This window comes from Scyliorhinus torazame, chromosome 10 (genome assembly GCF_047496885.1).
Source record: "Scyliorhinus torazame isolate Kashiwa2021f chromosome 10, sScyTor2.1, whole genome shotgun sequence".
NCBI classification, from domain to species: Eukaryota; Metazoa; Chordata; class Chondrichthyes; order Carcharhiniformes; family Scyliorhinidae; genus Scyliorhinus; species Scyliorhinus torazame.
The window spans coordinates 60,467,524-60,491,535 of NC_092716.1; the positions used below are offsets into that span (position 1 = coordinate 60,467,524).

General features: G+C 43.9%; 1 protein-coding gene across 1 annotated transcript in view; it reads right to left on the reverse strand.

Moving 5' to 3' along the window:
• shcbp1 (SHC SH2-domain binding protein 1) overlaps window positions 1-17,543 on the reverse strand; it is a 95,680-nt gene extending 78,137 nt beyond the window's left edge. Inside the window, exons 1-7 of the mRNA XM_072518170.1 lie at window positions 17,285-17,543; window positions 16,659-16,709; window positions 16,245-16,388; window positions 12,148-12,263; window positions 5,227-5,435; window positions 2,247-2,339; window positions 399-638 (exon numbers count right to left, since the gene is read on the reverse strand). Of these exons, the coding sequence (XP_072374271.1) occupies window positions 399-638; window positions 2,247-2,339; window positions 5,227-5,435; window positions 12,148-12,263; window positions 16,245-16,388; window positions 16,659-16,709; window positions 17,285-17,390 (959 nt within the window). The 5' untranslated portion in view covers window positions 17,391-17,543. The remainder of the gene's footprint in view (window positions 1-398; window positions 639-2,246; window positions 2,340-5,226; window positions 5,436-12,147; window positions 12,264-16,244; window positions 16,389-16,658; window positions 16,710-17,284) is intronic.
• Between the last annotated feature and the right edge of the window lie 6,469 nt (window positions 17,544-24,012).

Genomic DNA, 24,012 nt, shown 5'->3' on the forward strand with positions numbered 1-24,012 from the left:
ATCTTCCAAATCCAATTATTTATTTTATACTCAAATTTAAATTAAGGGAAGGTTGCAGTGCTTTTACCTTCCAAATTTACTGTGAGAATACATTCATGTGATTGGCTGCTTACTGCAAGCAAGGAATTCCCCTTGACTTTGCATCAAATTTAAACCTCCATCAGGAAGGAGGAGGGTTGGACCAGAGATTGCTAGACCTTTGTGGGCAGCTTTCTTAGAAGTCAGCAGCAACTCCTGCATTCAAAATCTAGCCCATTATTAGTTTTAATCACAGTTGAAGATCTTTATAAGATAGTAAATACATAATTAGAAAAGTGCAAATTTCCATTATTTTTATTATCCAACAGGAAAGAGACAAGGTAAACAATATCAGTGGAGTAAAATAAAATGTGGATTACCTATAAAGTGGGGTCTCCATTATTTGAAGTTTATATTTAAGCTTCTCCAATTGTTCACAAAGTTGAACTCCTTCCACCATGGAAACGTTATTCGATTCAGATTCCGGTGCAGAATCATTAGTTGAAATATTCTCTCTCAATTTTACAAATTCCTTATAGGTTTCCTCACACTTGGATAACAGACGATTATATTCAGTAACAAGATTAGCAGGAACACGATCTTCAAGAATATCATAGCACCTGAATTTAAAAACAAAAGTGGATGTTTTATATAGCAGAGGTGTAATTTTGTAACAAGCCCAGATCACACACTCTAGTTATTCAACCGATTAGCTACTATCGTATTTATAGTCCCAATCTGTTCATTAGAATTATAGTTGAATTGGACGGAATGAAAATATTTCAGGACACAGATGCATTCACTCCCAATTTTGGTGAAATTAATTTGCTGTCAAAGATTCCAAGTGAAGATGACAAAAACTTTGGTTTCATCTCTTTTGTATTTTGATGCACGGCACTTATGTTAGTTGATAATAAAAAAAAATTCAGATACCAACTTCAACAGTACTGCTTTAAAATAAAATAAGGAGAACCACAGAAATCAAAAAAGCTAAACTAGTGAGTAAACTTTGCCAGGGGAGCATTATGATTAGCCTCCGAACTGCAGTGGGAAGGAACAATTGGCCATAGCTCCTGCAACTGACTGTTGTCAATAACTGTTCAATATTAGCCAGTGACAGTACTAAACCTAGGCACAACGCCCTCACTGTGAAGTACTGTCAAAATATCAAAGCTTAAACATGAATAAAGACATTTGCGCAAAGCAACAAAACGGACACTGGCACTCCATCAAGGGGCAAGGCTTTCATCAGAGGAAAAAAAGGAGTGAGAATGAGAAAATCCTGCGCATTTATTGCAATTCAGTCTTTGATAAATCCTTCTGTTCAATTAATACTAAAATCTATTTTAATCACATGGTTTTAGAGATGGTACTTTTGTCAAGCACAGATCAAATTTCAGTTTGCTTAGTGCACCACCTAGTGTCAGGAATCAACAAGCATTTTTTTTAGTGAGAAGTCCTAGTATTAGCAATGAAACTGAATAAGGGGTATTATCTTCATAATACACTGATAATGTAGTCATGAGTGAATTATAAAGATCATATAATCAGAAATCACTAGACTATCTAATTTCACCAGCGGTTGGATTAAAATTGGCTAAAATTAAAGATCAAGGCAGACATTGGCTACAGGCAAAGGCCACCAGTAATATTTTAGAAATACAAAAGCAAAATATATTTCAAATGCAGGAAAGCTGAAATAAAATGCTGGAAATACTCAGGTCCACAGCATTCTGTGGAAAGAGAAACCAAGTTAAAGTCGATTTGAGTATTATATTGCATGGTCTTAAATGTACACTACAGGTAGATTTTACAGTCAGTTTTTAAGTTTCCTGCAAGCTTACTCTCGTACTCTATTTTCCCCTTAATTCAATCATATTGTCCTCCTTTGCTGGATTTTTCCCCTTAATTCAATCATGTTGTCCTCCTTTGCCGAATTCTAAACAGCTCGGGTCTGCTGTTTTTTCTGGCCGATTGGTATGCCTCTTCCTTGGATCTAATACAATTTCTAATTTCCCCTATAAGCCATGGTTTGGTCAACATTCCAGTTTTATTTTTGAGTCAGGCAGGAATGAACAATTGTTGCAGTTCACTCATGTGCTCTTTGAATGTTTGCCATTGACAGTGCAACAGGGAAGTTATCATGCATTACAGAGATTACACATTTAAACCCAGCAAGCTTGTGATTTCTATTAAGTCAGTGGCAGAACTTGACAAAATATACTAACAGCTTTAATCTCGGTTCACAGCATTTGACAAAATAATCAAAGTCATCATCGTCATCTTCATCCCAGTTTCTCCAGATGTGTTGGAAGAAAAACCTATAAAACATAAAATGTCAAGAAATTTATACCTATTGTTACAATAAATGTTAAAACATGGGAATGAACTCATTTGAAAGGTTTTGAAGACATCCAATTAACCATACATGGCACTTGGTAAGTCATTCATTTGGAGACTTAGCTCATGTTTGGGGAAAAAGTTAGGAAAATATTTTATTACGATCCCAGACCAGACCCCAACAGTGGCTATGATACTGGACCGAAACCTCAATATTTCAGTTTACTTGAAGACTGTGCGGAAAGAATGATTCGCTCCGGAGTGATTGCATGAAAAAAAATAGGGTTTTGGTATTTCTAAAACAAAATGTTATAAATACAATGTTAAACTTTTTTAATTTGCACCCAAAAAGAACAGCTTACCCATTAAAAGAACCCATTAACACTACTACACAATTTACCATTAAACAACAAGATCTTAAAATCTCTCAATTGATCTTAAAATTAGCAGGGCAGGGAGTAATACTTGTAGTACAGAACAACTTCTGGCCCTGGTTAGAACCCCTTCTGACTCTGGCTGAATATCTTCAAATAGTTGCTTCCACTGGGTGGTTTCTGCCTCTTCCTGGTTTTCAGACAAGACTGCTCTGCTTTTAAAATATTACTCTTGTTTTTAAACTCTCCTACTTGGAAAGAATTGTGGACACAGTCAGGTAGATTAGAACTCAGCTCCTCACTCTCTCGAAGCTTCTCCAAACTCACTACCGCTCTGCCTTTCTGAGCTCCACCCAGAAATGACTTCATTTCCCCATGCTGAAAATACATAATTTCTACAGGTTTCAAAAATACATCAACTCCCCAGGGATTTCCCAGGCAATTCACTATGCATTAGCCCAGACTGATAAACACATTCCTTGTCAATTTCACCTGCTGTTTCTTAGAAGCAAAACAAAATACTTTTTAAACAAACACATTCTACCACCAGGCTTTTAACCCTTAAATTTCCCATTACATTTATAATCCAATTTTCCTAACATCTTCCAATCATCAATGTTTTCTGAGCAAGCTTTCTTCAATCTTGGGACTCCTGCTTTGAACAAACTCGACCAAAGACTGCACCCTCCTTTTGTGTCTACTGATGATTTTTAGCATTCCCAAAAACTAAATAAAATTATGAAATTTTTAATTTACAATTTAAATGTACGTTTAAAAGTGAAAATTTGTCACATGACTGGAAGGTGTCCTAGGACACATCATATACCTAAACGAAATGCGCTTTTATAAAATAAATGGCAGAGTCAATAATCTTCCACATCTTTACGTTAATACTTATTTAATGTGGGACTGAACAAACCTTTTAAATTCTATATTTCTTTTAAAAGGCCAGTGACAGTATATAGGTCAATAACCTGTTTTATGCCATGCCCAGAATAGTGGCTTAAAACAGTGGGCTGAATTTTGCGGTGACAACACAACAAAACTGTCAAAGTTAGCCCTCACTACCCCACTGAAACTGACAATAACTTCTGGAATTAGCTGAATAATGTGGAAATCCAGAAGCTGCTGTCTGTGAGTCTACACTTTTCCACCTGTTGAGGTACACCCACACAGCCCTCCCCCACTGCCCCCAACAGAACGCAATCAATTGAATCGAGAACTTCTACTATTATGCTGCAAAAAAAAAAAACTTGAAAAGCCTTGAATATGATGTAACTGTATTTTTAATAGCATGCTAGCTTCATAAAAACAATCAATGCCTCATTGGCCTTGAAAAACTAATTTTACATTTGTGGATAGTCAAATTTCTCAATAACAAGTTCCACTTTTTTTTTTAAATGGTAAACAGTTTCATTGAGCTTCTAGCTTAAAGCAATTTATTGCACTGAAATTTTAAATTAAAAAGTGAAAGATATTAAGTGCTTTTAACGTCCCAATTTAATGCTTGTAAATACTTCAATTTAATTGGCTGCTTACCTGCATGCTAATATCACTGTATGAGCGATACCAATGCCACAATATGGGGGGCCGGTTTAGCTCACTTGACTAGACAGCTCGTGAGGAAGGGAGAGAGCCATCCACAACCCAACGCCCCTTCCCACACTCTATATTGTTCAGCTCCGAAATTCTGCACCCTGTGGAAATAGCTTTTATCTAACCCCCCATTCTCCTAAACATCTTCGAACAAATAAACGTTTAAATCTTAATTCCAGGGAATGCAACCGTTCCAGCAGATTCAAATGAAAAGAGTGCATAATAAGAACATGAGTGCATGCCTGATTTTGAACCCTCATGATTTTCTGTTTGTTGGAACTAATAGATGGGAGGAATGTGTAGGTTGTGAATTGGAGACTGCATTTATTCTCAAATCACATTACATGAGTCTCAGTGCTGGGCAACAGTTTGTTGCATTTGTCATTTGCTAAAACTTAACCTAAAGAAGAAAGGTTTTCTGGTTTCAGGTGGGAAGGAATCCAAACATAGTTTGTTGTTCAGGATCATTGATTAAATATGTATTGGCTGGAATTTGCCCAAAGATCTAATGATGTTTGTGGTGTGGTTTTATCCCTTCCAAGTGCTATTCGACAGTAAATGCAATCTTTGGCAACAGCAGTGTTATTAAAAAGGTAAAGTCGCCATAGCCCATAGGCTCATTTCCCCTTTGAGGGGAGAGAGCTGACTGGTGGTGATTTAACCTGGGGATCACACATCATGCAAGGGGCAAGGTTGAAAGGTGGGGCTTTCATGAATAACCTCAGCCGGTATGGGAATTGAACCCGTGCTGTTGGCCATACTCTGCATCACAAACTAGTTGTCTAGCCAACTGAGCTAAACCAGCCCCCAAAAGCAAAAAGAAGAGACTGATCAAGCATGGCCAATGATCTGAACCCTGACATAGTTATTTTTAAAAGTTAAACACTCAATCTATTACCGGAGATGTTCAATAGCGAGGGCTGTTTGGTCAAACTCTCCTGACTCATCAGACACCACATATAGTTCTTGCAATGGCACCAGGTGCTTTTTTGCCTCAAGGAAACTTTCCATTGCTTCTGCGTCAAGAGGATACGTTTCAGACTCATAAAGGAATGGCTCTGTTAACTTTACCACTGCTCTGTGGTTCGAAGTCTCCACATCTGTTACCTGAAATTGGAAGCAGGTACCTTGTTAAAAAAGAACAAGCTATGTACTAGTTTCCAATTTTTCAATCAGTAGGATTTAAAATGCAGACCTTCATTTTTTGTTAAGCACGTGCCATCATAAGCAAGGCAATAGCTTCCACGGTGAATAAATGGGGTTTTGAACCCTCCATTGAATTTCATCAGGGGGCAGTCTTCAATGATGAATCATTGATTAACTACTGGTTCTGAAACACACTTGTGTTTTACATCAAGTGTCTTTTGAAAAATGTTGATCCTAACAAATGCTGGCAGAACACCCTAAACACATTAAAGAAGCCATCCCCTATGGACAAGCTCTCCGTATACACAGGATCTGCTCAGACGAGGAGGAGCGTCACAGACATCTACAGACGTTGAAAGATGCCCTCGTACGAACGGGATATGGCGCTCGACTCATCGATCGACAGTTCCAACGCGCCACAGCAAAAAACCACACCGACCTCCCCAGAAGACAAACATGGGACACAACCGACAGAATACCCTTCGTCGTCCAGTACTTTCCCGGAGCGGAGAAACTACATCTTCTTCACAGCCTTCAACACGTCATCGATGAAGATGAACATCTTGCCAAGGTCATCCCCACGCCCCCACTACTTGCCTTCAAACAACCGCGCAACCTCAAACAAACCATTGTTTGCAGCAAACTACTCAGCCTTCAGAACAGTGACCACGACACCACACAACCCTGCCATGGCAATCTCTGCAAGACGTGCCAGATCATCGACATGGATACCACCATTACACGCGAGAACACCACCCACCAGGTTCGCGGTACATACTCGTGCGACTCGGCCAATGTTGTCTACCTCATACGCTGCAGGAAAGGATGTCCCGAAGCGTGGTACATTGGCGAGACCATGCAGACGCTGCGACAACGAATGAACGGACATCGTGCGACAATCACCAGGCAGGAATGTTCCCTTCCAGTCGGGGAACACTTCAGCAGTCAAGGGCATTCAGCTCTGATCTCCAGGTAAGCGTTCTCCAAGGCGGCCTTCAGGACGCGCGACAACGCAGAATCGCCGAGCAGAAACCTATAGCCAAGTTCCGCAGACGAGTGCGGCCTCAACCGGGACCTAGGATTCATGTCGCATTACATTCATCCCCCACCATCTGGCCTGCGAAATCCTACCAACTGTCCTGGCTTGACACAATTCACACCTCTTTAACCTGGGGTTACCCCATCTCTGGATCTGTAAAGATTTAATCACCTGCTAATGCTCACATTCCAAGCATTGTCTGGCGTCTTTGAATTTGTCTATATATATGTTTCTGGAGCATACCTCTTCATTCACCTGAGGAAGGAGCAGCGCTCCGAAAGCTAGTGACATCGAAACAAACCTGTTGGACTTTAACCTGGTGTTGTAAAACTTCTTACTGTGCTCACCCCAGTCCAACGCCGGCATCTCCACATCATGGCAGAACAAATGACATTGCATTGGTAGGTGTGAGGTAAAATAGAGAATCTAATCCAGGAGAACATAGTAATAAAAACAAAATATATTTTTTAATAGGTTTACAATAGATTGGCTAAATCAATATTAAAGATGTAGCCAGCTTTATTCGAGATGTTTGAACAAAATATTGTTTGAATTTCTATGTAAGTGGTTGGGCAACACCGACAGCTCGTTGAACATGTGTCAATTTATTTAATGTGAATGTCAATCTAAACGTCTTTTTGCACATAACATAGCCAATTATTGGTTTACTGGACCCCACTCACTCTTCCTTCCCCCTTACAGAAGAACCGTATGTGAAATTCTCTTGATTCTCTTGAATTCATTGATGTCAGGCATAAGGCCCAGCGTAACTGGATGATGTGATCGCTAGCAAGAAAAGACATGTGGTACGCTTTTCACTGGCACAATCTTGTTGCAGAGCTTTGCCAGCTGTGATTATTGTGGACTGCATGATTTTCCCAATGTGTTCCTAGTTGATGAGGCTCGGAGAGAAAGCACTCAAGTGGTAAATTTACCCTATAATTTCCAGATAATTTCATGCTCAGTCAAGTAACTTTGGGGAATCTGCTTGAATTCAATCTTCAAAGACTACTTCTACATTGAGAAAAATACCCTTATTGTCTGGTCCTCAGTGCAAAATTCTGAGGAACAATATGAACATTTTATCTGCATTTACTAGTGACTGCAGTCCCAATGAGATGAAAATTAGACAGGTTGTATAACAGATGCGCACAGCACACAATTCACCAAACTGAGGGACAATATTAACATTTTATCTGCATTTACTTAGGCAGGTTGTATAACAGATGCGCGCACTCTCTTCTGGGTTATTGTCCTGACAATAAAAGTTCAAAGTGATACCCTGTTTTTCGAACAACGTTGGTCGAGAGTTGCAAAATCTACAGATCATGCCCCTCTTAAAAAGTGAACAGATTTTGTTAAACAAAACCAGAAAATGCTGGACCCCTCAGATCTAGCGTCAACTGTGGAGAGAAAAACAAAATTAACGATTCTGGTCTGGTGACCTCAGATCAGCACTTGTGCAAAAAGGGGATGATAATGGGATAAATAAAGGACAGAAGGCAATTCTAGAGGTTATGTAAATTGGCAAAGCAGAATTAACAGCTGTCACCTGGAAAAGAAAATTGGGCAGAAGCAATGATCCCAAATTGTTGAATCGTCTTCCAGATGTAACATTGTAAAGATCCCAATGGAAATGAGATGCTGTTCCTCAAGCTCATGTTGAATTTCAGTGGAATAGTGCAGGAGTGAAAGCAAGAGAGGGACATAGAATTAAATGACAAGCAACTGGAAACTACACAGGGGTATTCTGCAAAGTGCTCACCCTGGGTTTGGCCTCCCCAACATAATAATAATCTTTTAGTGTCACAAGTATGAAGTTCCTGTGAAAAGCCCCTAGTCGCCATATTCCGGCGTCTGTTCGGGTAAGCTGGTACGGGAATTGAACCTGCGCTGCTGGCCTTGTTCTGCATTACAAACCAGCTGTTCAGCCCACTAAGCTAAACACATCAAAGAGGCTGCACGATGAACGATAAATACACTATACTAAATTGAAGGCAGTGCAAAAAAATTGCTGTTTCACCTGGAAAGTGTTTGGTACCCAGGTGGGAAAGGAATGGGTAAAAGGTAGGTATTGCACCTGTATGAAGAGCTGTTCTGAAAGGGGAGGGGGCGATTGACGAGTGGGCCTGGGTGTCAAGGGGAGAACATTGTCACAGAATTCTGAAAGGGGATGCTTCAAGTTAGAAAAGAGATGGGTTGGAAAGCGGAGCAGAAAATTGAGATATAATGCCAGCACTTCTCAATAAAAAAAGATCACGGCAGATTAAGAGGCCGGAGCAAGGATCCCAGGTAGGGAAGAAGGGCTCCTGCACTGTGGGAACAGAGGATGACTGAGGGCCAAAGTGTGCATAAAAGGCAAAAGAAGAGCTCACTGTCATGCTGCACTCAAAGTTAATTGAGGCATGGGCATAAAAGGATGAATCGGAGGGCTTTTCTGAGAATGGATCAGTTGGGATTAGTGAACAGAACGCAAAAGGGGATAGTGTAAATATGGCAAGGAGCAAGTTTGGAAGATGGAAATGAGGGATGAAGAAAATAAATGGGAAGAAGGGCACAGCAAGGTATTGGTATACTAGAGTGGTTGAAATTTCTGATCTTTGATGCCCAAGAAGAACGAAAAATGTTTTGATGCAGCACGAGACGAGATGGAGAACAAAATAGAATTGTGGACCAGGACAACTTTAATGTGCTCAAGGGAGGTCAACAGTGAGCATGCCGTTGTACAGACGGTTGAGTGTGGATCTCAAGACTTGGCCAAATGATGGTTCAAGAAGCACTTGAATAATATCTGTAATCGTGATAAATAAGAAACATGAAGGATGGGATTTTGAGCCTGCATCCACCATGATGTAAACGGCAACTTGGGCACAAAATTCCACAAGAGGGGAAACTAGATTCTCGTAGGCAAGATCTTGTTTTTCCCGATTTTCACCATCCTTTCGTTTGAATACCTTAAATATTATTAATGAGCCTCCCTGTCAAATGCTCCACCTCACTGAATATTAAAACCTCCCCACCGTGAGGCCTACAACAGCTTTATAAGAATGGGATTCAGTCGAGGTAATCATGTGTGCGGCACAAAGGGAAGTAATAGCCCAAGGGGGCGAGGGACATGCCAAGCATTGACTTGTCACAGACCTCTGGCAAACACAACCTGCGACAGAGGCCAGTGCCAGGAAGTTGCACCCTGGGTTGGCAGGTCCCCTTATGTGGTGGTGGGGGGGGGGGGGGGATTTGTTCGTATGAGGGATGTGTGTGTGTTAGGGGGGGGGGATACAGACATTTCCTGCGAAAGCTGGCGGGGGGGGGGGGGTTGGCAGGGAATTGCCCATGACGGGTGTGGGGGCAGGGTCTTGGATGCTGAGAGGTGAGAATGCCGCAGCATTGCTGTCTACGGCAGTGAGGACCCGGGTTCGATCCCGGCCCCGGGTCACTGTCTTTGTGGAGTTTGCACATTCTCCCAGTGTCTGCATGGGTCTCACCCCCACAACCCAACGATGTGCAGGGTAGGTGGATTGGTCACACTAAATTTCCCCTTAATTGGAAAAAAAATAATTGGATACTTTAAATTTTAAAAAAAGATACTGCTGCAGCTATTGAAAGACCCAATGCCTCAGTGTTGGGGTGAGGGGAGGGTCCTCCGTATGCTTGTGGGGGTGGGGAAATTTGTTTCCAGAGTCGATAGGGGCATCCTTTAAAGATGCCGCCCTGATCTCTATGTAGCTGGCCAACATAAACCACGCACCAGATTCTCTCTGCATTAAGTGCCAGAAGATCTGGTCTGAAAGCTGGACTGTGCATCTGGTGAGATGCATGCTGGTTTCCAGTCAGAACATGACACTGACAAATTATAGCAAGTTGGAATCCACATGGAATAGAATCCACATGGAATAGGTCAAAGCCAGAGGCAATTGTTAAGGAAAAAGATGTGTCTGTGACTGAGTTTTGGTTGATAACTGATAAAGCAAGAGAAGGAAAGCAGAAAGCAATGAAGATGATCAGGGTATAAGAAACTAACTGAAATCCCTAAAACTTTCCAAAAATGAAGAGGTTTGGCTCTGGCAATTGAATAAAAAGAGAAAACAAGAGTTCAAAGAAATTCTTCAAACCTGAATAAAGACCAATGTATTCATGCAAGTTCTAAGCCTCTTTCCAGGACAGGACCAGGAGGCTGAATGTTCCATCCAGTATTGGGAACCTGACTCCCAGATATTTCAGGGTCTTGACCCTGCACAGTGTCAATCTAAGTGCAATGATGCTACTTTCAAATGCAAAATATGCAACTGGCCTCAGTGTGAGTTTGGCACCCAATCTGCAACACCAGCAGTGAACTGAAGGCAGGACATAGAAACTGAGGGCCCTTTGAAAAGACGAGCGGCAACCATGGCTGGGCATACCATTCATAGTGGTCATGAAGCATGAAGGGCCAGTGCTAACAAGGGCAGGGATCTACAAGTAACACCAACGTTTTCTGATGCTTCCAGAGGCATTGACGGGGATAGTTATTGTCCAGAGCACAGATGTCCGAGACCATGTACCTGGAAAGGTTCCATCTCATATGAAACAGCGCTCTGTTAATTACAAGTATCGGACTCTTGGAAAGTACACCCTATGTCTTGGATAGTGCCTTCTTCCCCTTGCAACCACTTTGTGATCCTTTGGCCACATCCTGACCAGGGGGATGCCTCTTGTGGTACTCTACCCAATATCAGAGTAATCTTTTCCCATTTCCACTCTCTCAGCTGGCACTCGCAGGTTCACCAGTGCTTCCTCTGCCACCCAAGTGGCTCGATTCACCTCTCAGGACTCCTACCTCTGACAAATACAAGCCTCTCAGTCCCAGCAATGGCAACTTGTGTGCAGCCAAGATATGTCTCTCTTTTAAATGAGTTGCCCAGTGTACCTCCCACTTTCTCTGTCTTCTAGCTTTGACAAAGGGTCATCTGGACTCGAAACGTTAGCTCTTTTCTCTCCCTACAGATGCTGCCAGACCTGCTGAGATTTTTCAGCATTTTCTCTTTGGTTTTGCCCAGTGTACCTGTTAGCCCTCATGCTTCCCCGGTGTGCATGCCCTTCAAAACCTGACTCATCCTAGACAATGCATGTTCCTCATGCCTACAAAATGAAAATTCAAACCACTCCGGATACCTGTTCATGAGCTTAATGAGCACTTCCCCTATATTTAAAGATTGCATTGTGTCCCAGAGGTGGCAAGATCCAGTGCCGCCCTCCAGGAACTCAATTTTCAAGTCACGCCTGTACACAATGCAATAGAACAGCCCAAGGGAGTCGCAGGAGAGGAAATGGTGCTCCAGTGCAAAGCGTTGTAATCCTCAGTCAATCAAAATTGGACAGCTTCTTCAGTACTGGAAGGATGATTGGATGACAAGGAACATGTAGAAGTATTAAGGACTGAAATTTTAAATTGTTGAATATAGATTTGAAGTGGTGTACTTTTCTCACAGCATACCAAAGCATCTCACCTCATTGGTATAACCAAAGGATTGAAGCCCATTAGATCTTGGAGAGCACACATACTATAATGTGTTGTGTTTGTACAGTACTGAAAACAGAAGTCCCAAATGCAGTAGTTAGCATCACCATTTGCATTTATTTAAAATAAAAATTTACCTCAACAAGCACCTCAAACATATCATTGGACCAGAGTGCTTGCCATCCGTATGGTTCTAGGACCTTCTCCAAATATTCTGCAATGAAATCTTTCACTTCCGATGGTTTAGCATCACCTGTTCGTTAAAATCATGAACAGTGAATCCTCAATGACTTCAAGACATTTAATCAAGAATTTTACATAATATTCTGCATCATGAGTTTAATACAAAAATATTGAATGTCATTATACAAATGTATTCCATAGATAATGTATAACTTGCTCTATAATAGATATCATCCAGTTTAAATTTTTGAATGACAAACATAACATTTTTTAATAACTTCTTGGTCTTCAAGGTAACCTTGCAACACTCCAAAATATCTGTTTTATATTAAAATCGATCTTGTGTAGCCCAGGCAGCTGCATTCTATTAGAATTAGAACTGGCTGGTCTGTCAGAGCCTTAAGGACCATATGCGTAAAGTCGATCACATCCTGTACCTGGAGATATTTTGCAATGGCCCAAAACCCAATGGGTCTCTCAGTCTGAATTGGTGCCGAAGTGCATGTACTTGCTGGCCTTCACCTTGATGTACCTGCAAGACCTCAGAATCTAGTGGCAATCTCAGAGTGGCAACGTCTATCGGGAGCAGAAAGATGTAGGTGAGATATTAAACGAGTATTTTGCACCCGTGTTCATGATGGAGAAGGAAAGTGTATGTGTAGAAAACAGGGAGGAGAACCGTGATATAATTGAGCAGATTAGCATTGAGGGAGAAGGTGTCAGTAGTTCAGTAGGTGGCACAGTGGTTAGCACTGTTGCTTCACAGCATCAGGGTCCCAGGTTCGATTCCTGGCTTGGGTCACTGTCTGCGCGGAGTCTGGTTAACTTGTGTCTGCGTGGGTTTCATCCGGGTGCTCCAATTTCCTCCCACCGAAAGACGTGCTGTTAGGTGAATTGGACATTCTGAATTCTCCCCAAACAGGCACCGGACTGTGGCGACTCAGGGCTTTTCACAGTAACTTAATTGCCGTGTTAATGTAAGTCTGCTTGTGGCAATAAATATTCTAGTGGCTTCAAAATAAATAAATCCCAAGGCCCAGATGAGATGAATCCTAGGCTGTTGTGTGATAAAAGGGGCTCCGACGATAATTTTCAAATCCTCTCAGACCCTGGAGTGTAGGTAATTGAGGGGTTGTGGTTAGCCTTAGGAAGATGGTCACAACCCAGTTAGTGGGATAGGGAGATTATGTAACTAATGGAAGGAGCCAGGTCTGTAGCAGGCAGTTTAGCTTTTAGTTTTGACTAGGAGCTTGAAGCTGAGCAGGAGCTTTTGCCAAAGGCTGTCAGGTTAAGCAGTAGTCTCCAAAAGACAGCAAGACTTGCAGCTCGGATCTAAACAAGTATCTCTCTCTCTTCAAACAGAATTTTCCAATAAATCTCTAGCCAACGGATAACAAATATCCTCATGTTTGATTGACCGGTGATGGGCTTTGCTTAATTGGAGTGTTTCCTTTATTTTTAAAGAATTGTTTAACTGTTAATTGTAAGCTATTTTCTGTGATGCTAACGTGTTTAATATTGTGTTAAGGGTAACATTTGTTTGAATATAAAAGATACCCACTTGTCAGTGGAATCACTCCTTGAGCGAAGTATCCTTTCCTCACATTTTTAAATTTTAAAAAGTGTCTGGTACCCGAACAAATGTTGGGGCCTGGTCCAAGATTTTAACAAAATTCCTTGGGATCCAGGGCTTAGTGGCATCAGGCAGAGGGTGTTGGTCGAAGGTTATTTTGACTGGAAGCCTATGTCCAGTGGTGTTCCACAGGAATTGGTGCTGGGTCCCTTGCTATTTGTAGTGTACGTTAGGAATCCAGATGCAAATGTGGGGGTGTGATATGCAAGTTCACCTGTGACACAAAAATTGGTGGTGTGACAAGTAGTACGGACAAAAGCCTGAGATTACAGGGTGTTATAGATAAGCTGGTTAAATGGACAATACAGTGGCAACTGGAATTTAACCCTGAAAAGCATGAGGTGATGCATTTTGGGGCCTAACAAGACAAGGGAATATACAATGAATGGTAGGACACCAGGAAGTACAGAGAACCAGAGGGACCTTGGGGTATATGTTCAAAGATCCCTGAAGGCAGGACAGGTAGACAAGGTAGTTAAAAAGTCATATGGGATACTTGCCTTTATTAGCTGAGGCATAGAATACAAGGGCAGGATGGTTATGATGGAGCTGTATAAAATGCTCATTAGGCCACAGCTGGAGTACAGTGTGCAGTTCTGGTCACCACACTATAGGAAGGATATGATTGCACTAGAAAAGGTACAGAGGAGATTCACCAGGCTAAGGAGAGGCTGGATAAGCTAAGCTTTGTTTTCCTTAGGGCAGAGAAGGCTTAGAGGGAAATCTTATCGAGGTGCACAAACTTTTAAGGGATATAGAATGGGTAGATAAGAAGAAATCTTTCCACAATAACCAGGGGGCATAGATTTACAGTAAGGAGGAGTTTAAGAGGTGATTTGATGAAAAACGTTTTCACCCAAAAAGTGATGGTAATATGAAACTAAAGGCCCGATATGGGGCCGAGACAGGAACCCTCACAACATTTAAGAAGCATTTAGATGAGCACTTGAAATTCCACAGCATACAAGGCTATGGATCAAGAGCTGGAAAGTGGGATTAGAATAGATTGTACTTGATGGCTGGCAGAGACAGTGGGCCAAAGGGCCTCTTCCTGTGCCACAAAACTCTATGACAGAGGATCCCTGAAATGATTCGGTGGTGGACATGTTCAACACCACATTGACCTTCAGCCCACAGGATGGCTGTGAACTCCCATGGGGCTGAACCTGCCTTGCAGCATGCACACAGGGAAAGCCTCTCTGGAGAGGTACGAATATACAAAATAGGAGCAGAAGGCAGCCATTTTGCCCCTCAGACCTGCTCCACCAGTCAATAAAATCACGGCTGATCTGTTTGCATTTCAAATTCCACATTACCATCTACCCGTGATAATCTTTGACCCCCTTGCCCAACAAGAATCTACTTACCTCTGCCTTAAAAATATTCAGCGACTCCGCCTCCAGAGGCAGAATTCCTAAGTTGCACAACCCTCAAAGAAAAGGTTTCTCATCATCTCTGTCTTAAGGGCCGCTCCTAATTTTAAAACAGTGCCACCCACAAGAAGAAATATCCTTTTCCATGTCCACCTTGTCAAGATTATTTATGATCTTACATACTTCAATCAAGTAACCCCCTCACTCTTCTAAACTCCAATGGAAACAAGCCCAGTCTGTTTAACATTTCCTCAGAAGGCAACTCAATTACAGCTTTCAATCAAGTGAATCTCCTCTGAACCGTCTCCAACGCATTCACATCCCCCCCTTGAATATGGCCTTTTACACAAACGATCCCCTCCCCTTTCCCCCATGCATTTCTTCTGCTCAAGTGCCACAGCCCCAATGTCATGCTCCTGCAGTGTTAGCACATTATCTCCCCCACCCCACCCCCTCATTCAAAGCTTTGTATGCTGTTGTCCTCATTGCTCTAGCTTCTCTGCCATGCTGGTTCTCTCAATGGCTGCACATGAAGCCAGCACTGAGCTCCTGTTTGCTTGCCACCTCCTTTTACCAGGTGCAGCTCTGTAGCCCTGTGGTTTGTGTGCACCATTAGTAAAAGTCAAAAACCGCTGTAATATTGCTCTCAATTGGCCAATTCATTATCCTCCCATTGCAGGATGTGCAAAGTCCGCCATGAGGAAAAGAGGGAAAACAACACAAAAGCCATTGGGTATTCTGAATCATACAAAATTTCCAAAGATTTTACAAAACCCTCACACCAAACCACTGCCATTTCCAAACAGGCCTGAAATTTCTGCCTTATGTGTTTCTCCATATTAATTACTGTAGGAAAAATATTCTTCAATCTCTAGTTTCACTTGTGTGCCTGCCCTCTTCTACTCGCTATTGTCAAAGGTAAATACTTCCTGTATCTGTATTGTCCCGATTCATTTTAAACATCTGGATTTATATTACAGTAGCATTTTCTGTCCATGCTACTTATTAAGAAATTAATTTACAAATACCAATAGAAATAACATACCCAAGATGTAGTCCTGGTAGGCCCTGTATCGCTCATAATAGGTGAGTTGGGTTGTCGCAATAACTTCTGGAAACTTGGCTGTTCCTTGGCACGAAGGATTTTCCTTCTTGGGACTGTCACAATTACCTTCACTTTCCACTTGATCTTGAAAAGAGATTGGGTTAAAAATTGAAAATAACATTTGTTGTCGAGCATAGCTCCTTCAACAATTGGAAATAAATGCACTGGTTCCTTACTAACACTAGTTTTAGGTACAGTATTGTTGTACTAATGGTATTTCCCCACAGAACCAGCAAACAATCACAGGGAATATTAATTACTCTTGAAGAATGAATTACATTGAACCCTGCAAGATTAGCTGGCAAGATATCACAACCCATAACCCACAAGGGGCCACACTATTTAGATACTTACAGATAGATACATGGCCAACAGATCCATTGGGGTTGTCAACACCACTGTCCACTGCAGGAAATTGAGAGATTCAGTTAGAGAGCTTTGCTGGGAACAGAAAAATGCATTTGAAAAAAAAAAACCTTAATAAATCAAAACACAGGATGCTTCATTTTGTATATATAGGTATTTTAGTGCCCATATATAGATATAATTGCACGGGTTCCTCGCGCTTGCAGCACTCTACCAACCATCCAGCTGCTGGAAGTTCAATCCTAGAAGGCATGTTGTGAAATTTAATTCTATAAATCCGGCCGGCACCGTGAAATGACAATGAAAGCAACCAGAGTTTTCCAAACATCCAACTGGATCATTGACACCTTCAGGAAGCTGACCCTGAGCCAGGCCAGCCTCACAACACGGTGACTCTGACTGTCCTCAGGGGAGGTAGTTATGGGGAATAAGTACAGGCATGTTAAGGTCATCAAAAGCCGAAACACAAATATGTTTAAAAATCCACTGTTTGATGTAGTTGAGCCAGAGTGTGCCACGTTCAACAGCCATAACACTGGACATTTACGCGCTTTCCTCCGCTGTTTGGCCGGCTGCCAGTCGCTGCCTGGGGCGGGCTCCTCTCCCTCGCTCACCTCCTGCACTCACTGCCAGCTCAGCCGAAAGCTCCGGCTCCAGCCCGTCCGCCAGTCCCGCAGCGGCCTGGGCCAGCACTGCTGCTGCTGCTGCCGCCTCCACCATCCCGTGTAACGGATTCCCGCTGCTGGGCGCTCTCTCTGTCCCCGACCGTTCACACCCACCTCCCGATTCAAATTCTGCCGCCTGCTCGCCCTCATTGGTTGGACAGGCGGTTGGTGACCGACAGCGACGAACCAGTCAGGAGGAATCTGAGAACCCACTTCAGTCAGGAGGAATCACAGCGCCCCCCTCAGTCAGGAGGAATCTGAGAACCCCCTTCAGTCAGGAGGAATCACAGCGCCCCCTCAGTCAGGAGGAATCACAGCGCCCCCTCAGTCAGGAGGAATCTGAGAACCCCCTTCAGTCAGGAGGAATCACAGCGCCCCCCTCAGTCAGGAGGAATCTGAGAACTCCTTTCAGTCAGGAGGAATCACAGCGCCCCCTCATGTCAGGAGGAATCACAGCGCCCCCCTCAGTCAGGAGGAATCTGAGAACCCCCTTCAGTCAGGAGGAACCACAGCGCCCCCTCAGTCAGGAGGAATCACAGCACCCCCCCTCAGTCAGGAGGAATCACAGCACCCCCCCCTCAGTCAGGAGGAATCTGAGAACTCCCTTCAGTCAGGAGGAATCACAGCGCCCCCTCATGTCAGGAGTAATCACAGCGCCCCCCCCCCTCAGTCAGGAGGAATCTAAGAACCCCCTTCAGTCAGGAGGAATCACAGCACCCCCTCAGTCAGGAGGAATCACAGCGCCCCCCTCAGTCAGGAGGAATCACAGCGCCCCCCTCAGTCAGGAGGAATCTGAGAACCCCCTTCAGTCAGGAGGAACCACAGCGCCCTCAGTCAGGAGGAATCTGAGAACTCCCTTCAGTCAGGAGGAATCACAGCGCCCCCTCATGTCAGGAGGAATCACAGCGCCCCCCCCCTCAGTGAGGAGGAATCTAAGAACCCCCTTCAGTCAGGAGGAATCACAGCGCCCCCTCAGTCAGGAGGAATCACAGCGCCCCCCTCAGTCAGGAGGAATCACAGCGCCCCCCTCAGTCAGGAGGAATCTGAGAACCCCCTTCAGTCAGGAGGAACCACAGCGCCCCCTCAGTCAGGAGGAATCACAGCGCCCCCCCCCCCCCCCTCAGTCAGGAGGAATCTGAGAACTCCCTTCAGTCAGGAGGAATTACAGCGCCCCCTCATGTCAGGAGGAATCACAGCGCCGCCCCCTCAGTCAGGAGGAATCTAAGAACCCCCTTCAGTCAGGAGGAATCACAGCACCCCCTCAGTCAGGAGGAATCACAGTGCCCCCCTCAGTCAGGAGGAATCAAAGCGCCCCCCCCCCATCAGTCAGGAGAAGTCACAGTATTTCCCCTCAGTCACGAGGAATCACGCCCCCCCCCACTCAGTCAGGAGGAATCACCCCCCCCCCAGTCAAGAGGAATCACCCCCCCCCTCAGTCAAGAGGAATCACGCCCCCCCTCAGTCAAGAGGAATCACGCCCCCCCCTCAGTCAAGAGCAATCACGCCCCCCCCTCAGTCAAGAGCAATCACGCCCCCCCCTCAGTCAAGAGGAATCACGTCCCCCCCTCAGTCAAGAGGAATCACGCCCATCCCCCTCAGTCAAGAGGAATCACAGCGCCCCCTTAATCAGGGGAGTCACAGCGCCCCCTCAGTCCGGAGGAATCAGAGAACCCCCTTCAGTCAGGAGGAATCACAGCGCCCCTTCAGTCAAGAGGAATCACAGTGCCCCCTCAGTCTGGAGGAGTCACAGTGTTTCCCCTCAGTCAGGAAGAATCACAGCACCTCCCTCAGTCAGGACATATTACAGCGCATCCCCTCAGGAGGAATCACAGCACCTCCTCAGACAGGAGGAATCAAAGCACCTCCTCAGACAGGAGGAATCAAAGCACCATCCTCAGATTGAGGTAATTATTGATTTTAACCACTTACTTGATACAGATCAGGGGCTAATAAAATCATGTTTTGATTGCTGGAGATTCCCTGGAATGTAAATAATTTATGGGGGAGTAATGTTTAGTCTGAGCTAAGCAGGTCATGGGACCTAGTGAGATACAGATGATGTAATTATTGGAAGGAGCCAGGTTTGTCTATAGTTTTGCAGTCTGTTATAGTATTTTAAGTTGAACAGCAAAAATGCTGTTAGGTTGAGCAGAAGTATACTGGATCTGCTCTTGAAAGGAACTCTCGCCAAAAGTCTCTAAACAGTTCAGCAAGTAAATCTGTTTTGTTAACTTTATTTAAAGTGGCATTTGAACTGTTTTGGGTTGTTTAATTGGAGTTAGTAGCAGGAATAGATAGCAAGTAAATGTTTCCTTGTGTTCAAGAACTGTTCCAACTGATAATTGTAAAGCTATTCCTTTGATGTTAATGTGGTTAATTCTGTTTAAATTAAAGTTTGTTGAAACACGGGAGGAGAGAGCCGGGACAGCGGAAACAGCGCGGGAGCAGAGAGAGCCGGGACAGCGAAAACAGCGCGGGAGCAGAGAGAGCCGGGAGATTTGAAAAGCGCGGGAGGAGAGAGCCGGGACAGTGAAAACTGCGCGGGAGCAGGGACAGCGAAAACAGCGCCGGAGGAGAGAGCCGGGAGATTTTTAAAGCGCAGGAGGAGAGAGCCGGGACAGCGAAAACAGCACGGGAGCAGAGAGAGCCGGGACAGCGAAAACAGCGCCGGAGGAGAGAGCCGGGAGATTTAAAAAGCGCGGGAGGAGAGAGCCGGGAGTGCTGGGAGAGGTGAGTGCACAAAAGGTGTGGCAGGAGTGCCTTTAGTCATGGAGTGCTGATTGGAACAGAGTGCATCTGAGTTTAGGTGAGTGCTGATTGGAACAGAGTGCATCTGAGTTTAGTTGAGTGACTGAGTGCTGATTGGAACAGAGTGCATCTGAGTTTAGGTGAGTGCTGATTGGAGCAGAGTGCATCTGAGTTTAGGTGAGTGCTGATTGGAACAGAGTGCATCTGAGTTTAGGTGAGTGCTGATTGGAACAGAGTGCATCTGAGTTTAGGTGAGTGACTGAGTTCGGGTGAGTGGCGAGAGAGGGCTGTGTTTTTGTTGGTGTTCGGGTTTATCCTTGAGGTACTATTAAAACATTTTTTTTTAAATTATTTAAATTAATTAACTATTTGAATATGGCTGGACAGGTGATGTGCTGTTGCTGTATGATGATGGAACTGGTGGATCCCATTGAGACCGTCAGTGACCACATCTGCAGCAAGTGTTGGCTGCTCGAGGAACTTCGGCTCAGAATTGATGAGCTGGAGACCGAGCTGCACACACTGCGGCACATCAGGGAGGGGGAACATTACCTGGACGCTTTGTTTCAGGAGGCAGTCACACACGGTAGAATAAGTTCTGTTAATTCGGACAGTGGCCAGGGACAGAGTGGTGTGACTGCAAGGGAGGCAGGTAGGGGGATCCTGAGTTTAGGAGTTGAGGAGCCTCAGCCCTTGACCAACAGGTATGAGGTACTTGCTCCCTGTGTGGATGAGGAAGAGGGCTGTAGGGAGGATGCGTTGACTGACCACTGCACCGTGGTACAGGAAGCCATTCAAGAGGGGGGAGCAAAAAGACAAGTGGTAGTTGTAGGGGATTCTATAATTAGGGGGATTGATGGCATCCTTTGTAAGCCAGATTGAGAGTCCCGCATGGTATGTTGCCTGCCCGGTGCCAGGGTGAGGGACATCTCTGATCGGCTTGAAAGGATTTTGGAGAGGGAGGGGGAGGATCCAGTTGTTGTGATCCACGTTGGGACTAACAACATAGTAAGACTAGGAAAGAGGACCTGTTTGGGGATTATCAAACACTAGGGACTAAATTAAAGAACAGGTCCACCAGGGTTATAATCTCTGGATTACTACCCGAGCCACGTGCCAATTGGCATAGGGTTGAGAAAATTAGAGAAGTTAACACGTGGCTAAAGGAGTGGTGCGGGAAAGAGGGATTCCATTTCATGGGGCATTGGCATCAGTACTGGGGCAGGCGGGACCTGTACCGTTGGGACGGTCTTCACCTGAACCATTCTGGGACCAGTGTTCTAGCAAATAGGATAAATAGGTTGGTCACAAGGACTTTAAACTAGCAAGTTGGGGGGAAGGGAAGGGTAAAGCTATGGACAGTATAATGGTTAATGGAGAGTAAGGCAGCAGGTTACGTGACAGGTTATTATGTAGAGATATGGGTTCAAAGACTAGGAAAATGAGGAGAAAGGGTAAGAGGAAAAATAAATTGCGAAAAGTTACTGATCAAGGTGTTAGGATTCATAACAAAGACATAAAAAAAGCATAAGTGTACTTTACCTGAATGCTCGTAGTATATGGAATAAGGTGAATGAGTTGATGGCGCAAATCATCGTGAATGACTATGATTTAGTGGCCATTACTGAAACATGGTTAAAAGATGGTCACAACTGGGAGTTAAATATCCAAGGGTATCAGACTATACGAAAGGATAGAATGGACGGTAAGGGCGGTGGTGTAGCTTTGTTGTTTAAGGATGGCATCCGGGCAATAGTAAGGGATGATATTGGTGCTATGGAGGACAACGTTGAAACAATTTGGGTGGAAATCAGGAATAGTAAGGCGAAAAGGTCACTGATAGGAGTAGTCTATAGGCCACCAAATAGTAACAGGATGGTAGGGCAGGCAATAAGCAAAGAAATAACGGATGCATGTAGAAATGGTACAGCGGTTATCATGGGAGATTTTAATCTGCATATCGATTGGTTTAACCAGGTTGGTAAAGACAGCCTTGAGGAGGAGTTTATAGAATGTGCCCGGGATAATTTCCTGGAACAGTATGTAATGGAACCTACAAGGGAACAAACGGACCTAGATCTGGTCCTGTGTAATGAGGCAGGATTGATTAATGATCTCATAGTTAGGGATCCTCTTGGAAGGAGCGACCACAATATGGTGGAATTTAAAATACAGTTGGAGGATGACAAGGTAAAATCAAACACTAGTGTTTTGTGCTTAAACAAAGGCGATTACAATGGGATGAGAGAAGAACTAGCTAAGGTAGACTGGGAGCAAAGACTTCATGGTGAAGCAGTTGAGGAACAGTGGAGAACCTTCCGAGCGATCTTTCACAGTGTTCAGAAAAGGTTCATAATGACAAAAAAGAAAGACGGTAGAAAGGGGAAAAATCGACCGTGGATATCTAAGGAGGTGAGGGAGAGTATCAAATTGAAGGAAAAAACATACAAAGTGGCAAAAATTAGTGGGAGACTAGAGGACTGGGAAGTCTTTAGGGGACAACAGAAAGCTACTAAAAAATGCCATAAAGAAGAGTAAGGTAGACTATGAGAGTAAACTGGCTCAGAACATAAAAGCAGATAGTAAAAGCTTCTCCAAATATATAAGACAAAAAAGAGTGGCTAAGGTAAATATTGGTCCTTTGGAAGATGAGAAGGGAGATTTAATAATAGGAGACGGGGAAATGGCTGAGGAGCTGAACAGGTTTTTTGGGTCAGTCTTCACAGTGGAGGACACAAATAACATGCCAGTGACTGATGGAAATAAGGATATGATAGGTGAGGACCTTGAGATGATTGTAATCACTAAGGAGGCAGTATTGGGCAAGCTAATGGGGCTAAAGGTAGACAAGTCTCCTGGCCCTGATGGGATGCATCCCAGAGTGTTAAAAGAGATGGCTAGGGAAATTGTAAACGCACTAGTGATAATTTATCAAAATTCACTAGACTCTGGGGTGGTCCCAGAGGATTGGAAAGTAGCAAACGTGACACCACTGTTTAAAAAAGTAGGTCGGCAGAAAGCGGGTAATTATAGGCCGGTAAGCTTAACTTCGGTTGTAGGGAAAATGCTGGAATCATTGAGGAAATAGCGGGGCACCTGGAGGGAAATTGTCCCATTGGGCAGACGCAGCATGGGTTCATAAAGGGTAGGTCGTGTCTGACTAATTTGGTAGAATTTTTTGAGGACGTTACCAGTGCAGTAGATAACGGGGAGCCAATGGATGTGGTATACCTGGATTTCCAGAAAGCTTTTGACAAGGTGCCACACAAAGGGTTGCTGCATAAACTAAAGATGCATGGCATTGAGGGTAACGTGGTAGCATGGGTAGAGGATTGGTTAACTAACAGAAAGCAGAGAGTGGGGATAAATGTGTGTTTCTCTGGTTGGCAACCTGTAACTAGTGGGGTCCCTCAAGGATCAGTGTTGGGCCTACAGTTGTTCACAATTTACATAGATGATTTGGAGTTGGGGACCAAGTGCAATGTGGCAAAGTTTGCAGACGACACTAAGATGAGTGGTAAAGCAAAAAGTGCAGAGGATACTGGAAGTCTGCAAAAGGATTTGGATAGGTTAGGTGAATGGGCTAGGGTCTGGCAGATGGAATTCAATGTTGCCAAGTGTGAGGCTATCCATTTTGGGAGGAATAACAGCAGAATGGATTATTATTTAAACGGTAAGATGTTAAAACATGCTGCTGTGCAGAGGGACCTGGGTGTGCTGGTGCACGAGTCGCAAAAAGTTGGTGTGCAGGTGCAACAGGTGATTAAGAAGGCTAATCGAGTTTTGTCTTTCATTGCTAGAGGGATGGAGTTCAAGACTAGGGAGGTTATGCTGCAATTGTATAAGGTGTTGGTGAGGCCACATCTGGAGTATTGTGTTCAGTTTTGGTCTCCTTACCTGAGAAAGGACATATTGGAGGGAGTGCAGAG